This window comes from Nicotiana attenuata, chromosome 2 (genome assembly GCF_001879085.1).
Source record: "Nicotiana attenuata strain UT chromosome 2, NIATTr2, whole genome shotgun sequence".
NCBI classification, from domain to species: domain Eukaryota; kingdom Viridiplantae; phylum Streptophyta; class Magnoliopsida; order Solanales; family Solanaceae; genus Nicotiana; species Nicotiana attenuata.
Window position 1 is genome coordinate 61,724,291 of NC_031990.1, and position 4,344 is coordinate 61,728,634.

General features: G+C 33.3%; 1 protein-coding gene across 2 annotated transcripts; it reads left to right on the top strand.

The window, feature by feature from the left end:
* Positions 515–4,103, top strand: LOC109211349. 2 transcript variants are annotated; one of them, XM_019374883.1, is made up of 8 exons: positions 515–883; positions 970–1,056; positions 1,140–1,202; positions 1,401–1,484; positions 1,568–1,630; positions 1,756–1,842; positions 1,926–1,988; positions 2,077–4,103. In XM_019374883.1, exons 1-8 carry the CDS (start codon positions 718–720, stop codon positions 4,059–4,061), a joined length of 2,598 nt encoding a protein of 865 aa, XP_019230428.1. In that variant the 5' UTR covers positions 515–717; the 3' UTR covers positions 4,062–4,103. The 2 variants fall into 2 exon arrangements, with proteins under 2 accessions (XP_019230428.1, XP_019230434.1); XM_019374889.1 differs by having other exon boundaries at positions 2,275–4,103.

Here is a 4,344-nt window from a genome sequence, read left to right on the forward strand (position 1 = left end):
AAACTATATCTTGCTAGCATATTGTTATACTCATGGTTCTAGCCAGATATATTAGTGTACCAATTGCACTAGACACAAAAATAAATCATGTACGTCATGATCGCTCTAATCTACATAAGGATCTGTTGAAGATTTATTTAATAAATTTCTTGGGCACCTTAATATGCTTCAGAACAATTTAAATCATTCAAGGATTTTCATTATATGCATATCAAATGTATTGTCAGACCAAAATCTGAAATGACTCCATTCCCCACAAGAGAACATGTCTCCTAATACCAGGATATTTACGAAAATTTTGTGCCACAACTCATCTTTATGTCTATCGACTTGATTTTTCATTTCNCATAGTTTTTAGTATGTCAGAACAGTTTGAGGTTCTAAGTTTTGAAATTGGCATATAGTTTTAGAATGGTAAATTTAGAACCTAACATATTTTAAATAAAATAAATTTATTGTGGCTCTGATTTGCATTTGGTTACCCTTATATTGTTAGTAGAATAAGCAATAAACTGCAGTGCTTAAAGTCTACTAAAGTACTTTGCTGTTTGCTTTTTTTGAACTATTTGAAAAGCAGATATCCCGCTGTAATAAGTCTGTGAAGAAATATTTTCCAACCAAAAGAACAAACGTGCATGTATAGAAGATACAAACTCTGAAAAGAAACTAAAGCGACGTGATGCATATGGAAAGATATCAGCTGATGAAAAAGCAGCAATGTTATTACAACGACGCATCAAAAAAATGGAGCTAAAAAAGTGCAATGGTTGCATTAAATCAGTTATTGATTGTCCAACTGAAAGAATAAAGTGTCCACGTGACAAAATATTGTCAAAACAGACTGCTCTTACTATAAGAGAGTCTTCTTCTGGTAATGCCAAAGGTTGGATGTCAAATTGCTTCTTCTTTGCTTCTGTTACTTTGCTTGAATACTCACTTAGTGTTAAATGTGTTCCATATTTTGTGCAGTAAGCACCAACCATGAAACTGCTATTTTATCAGCTCCTCCTAATAAAGGAAAAGACGCCGGTCCCTCATTCTGTGTATTTGCAAGAGGTAAGGCTACAACATATACCTTTAACTTTGTTACTTCATCACCTCATAGGCGTGCATTTAAATTAATGAAATTGACGCACCAGGAACAACATCTGGTACATCTAAGGGACAACAAAATGCCTCCATTGAAGTTGTTACCAACAAAGGTTAGTCTTAATCGTTCGACTAACATTACTCATTATTTGAATTTTTGGTCACTTTGTCAAAACAAAGTGCACTTACTATAAGACAGTCTTCTTCTGCTAGTGTCAAAGGTTGGAATGACATAATGGGTTTTTAATATTTCTGTTACTTTACCTGAGTACTAACTTAATATTGAATGTATTTCATATTCAATGCAATAGGTGGCAGCTATGAAGTTAGTAGTTTATCAAGTTCGTTTAATAAAGAAAAAAGTATCTCCAATCCATTCTGTGTATTTGAAAGAGGTAAAACTACAACCTCCAGCTTTATCTTTGTTACCACGTCATAACTTAGGCTTACATCTAAATTATAAGAATTTTTGTTTCAGGATCAACATCTGAAACATGTAAGAGTCAACAAGATGTCTTCCCTGAAGCGTTTTCAAACAAAGGTTAGCATTACTTTTGTGTTAAAGTAACATTATACAATAGTACAATTTATCTCAATGTTTACTTTTATCAATTCTCATAATATGAATATTCACTTACTCTGAAATGTGTTTCATATTTTATGCAGTAGGCACCAACTATGAAATTCCTACTTTATCAGCTATTTTTGATAAAGCAAAGAACGCCGGACACTCATTTCGTGTGTTTGAAAGAGGTAAGGTTACAACCTCTACCTTTAGCTTCGTTACTTCATCATGCCATAGCCGTACATCTAAATTAAATAAATTGAAACACTAGGATCAACATCCGGTATATCTAAGGAACAACAAAATGCCTCCACTGAAGTTGTTACCAACAAAGGTTAGTCTTACTTTTACGTTCTGCTAACATTACTCATTATTGGAAATTTTGGCTACTCTTTATTTTTAACAATATTTATAACATACAGGTTATAGATTGAACAGAATAGTCTATATGAAAAATAATGAAAACAACTTAGATTATGCACGTTTAAGAGCCGTTCAAAATTGTAAATTTTGCAACGCAAAAAGGTTTCAGTATGAACCACCTGGATTTTGTTGTGGCAGTGGGTCAGTAAAGTTAGTTTCATATCAGCTACCTAATGAATTATCAGATTTGTACACAGGCAATAGTGAAGAATCTAAGCACTTCCGAACGTATATTAGAACATACAATAATATGTTCGCGTTTACCTCACTTGGTGTAACCAATGATAAAGATTTAGCAAGGAGATATCATGGTATATATACATTTCGAGTTCAAGGACAAATGTATCATTTTATACCTGATTTACTTCCCTCTGATAAAAAAGTTAAGAATCTGCAGTTATACTTCTACGATAACGAAAATGAACTTGCTAATAGAATGGCATGTTCGATGAATATCAACGAATCAATTGTCAAGAGACTTATGAATGTTCTAGCAGTTAATCCATACTCCATCTTTCTGAAATCCCCGGCAAACGTTCCGAAACTATCTGATTCTTATATCGCACTTAAATGTGATCCATGTCTAGATCAACGTGTATATAATTTACCTACTGCAACAGAGGTAGCTGGAATATGGGTTCAAGATAATTCTGCTGATATTGTTTTTACGCCACATATACGAATATATACCCATAGTAATAAGACGCAATCCGTGAATTACTATTACGGATGTTATGATCCTTTGCAATACCCACTATTATTTCCTTATGGTCAAAACGGCTGGCATTGTGGTATTAAAAAAATTGCACGGACAAATCAACGTTATTGCAAACATGAAGAATTACCAAGTGTGAAGAACATGTGTTCCATCGATGGATTTCTTGACATGGAAGATCAGGTCCTGAAAAAAGGAAAACGAAAAAGAGAGACAGTTTCTTGCCGTGAGTATTATTGTTACAAATTGCAGATTAGAGAGAATGACAAGAACGAAGTATTACATTGCGGAAGATTATTTCAACAATTCATAGTAGATAAGTTCATAAAGCTAGAAACACAAAGACTATATTTTTATTTTTTTAATCAAGATTTGTTTCGGATAGATATGCTACAAGGAATTATTGATTTTCTAAGACTTGGTGAAACTGAAGCTTCCAGAATTGGGAAAAAAACATTCCTTCCTGTTACTTTCATAGGAGGGCCGAGAGATATGCGTCGACGGTATATGGATGCTATCGCATTAGTCCAGCGTTTTGGAAAACCTGATCTTTTTATAACTATGACATGTAATCCATCTTGGCCAGAAATAAAACAACACTTGTTATCAACTGACGAAACTCAAAATAGACCTGATTTAGTATCACGAGTATTCAGGGCAAAAGTAGAGGAATTGAAAGCAGATATTTTGAAAAGAAATTTTTTTGGAAAAGTTGCTGCTTTTATGTATACTATAGAATTTCAAAAACGTGGTCTCCCACATGCTCATTTTCTGATCATACTTAGTGATGAATATAAATTATTAACACCTGAATCTTATGATAAGTTTGTCTGTGCTGAATTACCTAATGCTGATACCGAAAAGTATCTTTATTCCCGTGTGCTTCAACATATGATGCATGGACTATGTGGTGACTTAAATCCCACAAATTCATGTATGGGAAAAAAGGGCCTCTGCAAATTCAACTATCCGAAAGATTTTGTTGAGCAAACATCTAAAGGAAAAAATTCATATCCAATTTATAAGAGACGAAATACAGAAAAACTTGTACATATAAGAGAACAATATTTAGACAATTCATGGGTTGTCCCGTACAACCCTTATTTGCTTTGTAAGTTTGATTGTCATATCAATGTTGAGGTTTGTTCGGATATTAAAGTTGTGAAATATATTTACAAATACATTTGTAAAGGACATGATAAAATTGCTTTTTCTGTACATGGCAACGAAGAAATAGATGAAATCAAAATCGATCTGCTAGATGGGTAACACCCCCAGAGGCAGCATGGCGTTTGTTTGGTTTTCCTATTAGTGAAATGACTCCGAGTGTTTATCATCTTCAGTTACATTTAGAAGGGCAACAATTTGTTTCTTTTAAAAGTACTGAAAGCGTGAATAGAATATTAAATAATCCGATGATTAGAAAAATAATGTTAACTGAATTTTTTACTATGAATAGCAATGATGAACATGCTAAAGATATGCAATTACTATATAAGGAATTTCCAGAACACTTCGTATGGTCTCCGGGATATAAAATGTGGACACGTCG

Excerpts from the sequence above, each read along its gene's own strand:
- LOC109211349 (XM_019374883.1), top strand. The coding sequence starts at position 718 with ATGTTATTACAACGACGCATCAAAAAAATGGAGCTAAAAAAGTGCAAT. Across the intron at positions 884-969 it reads TTCTTCTGGTAATGCCAAAG|TAAGCACCAACCATGAAACT; the intron begins GTTGGATGTCAA and ends TATTTTGTGCAG. Across the intron at positions 1,485-1,567 it reads ATTCTGTGTATTTGAAAGAG|GATCAACATCTGAAACATGT; the intron begins GTAAAACTACAA and ends TTTTTGTTTCAG.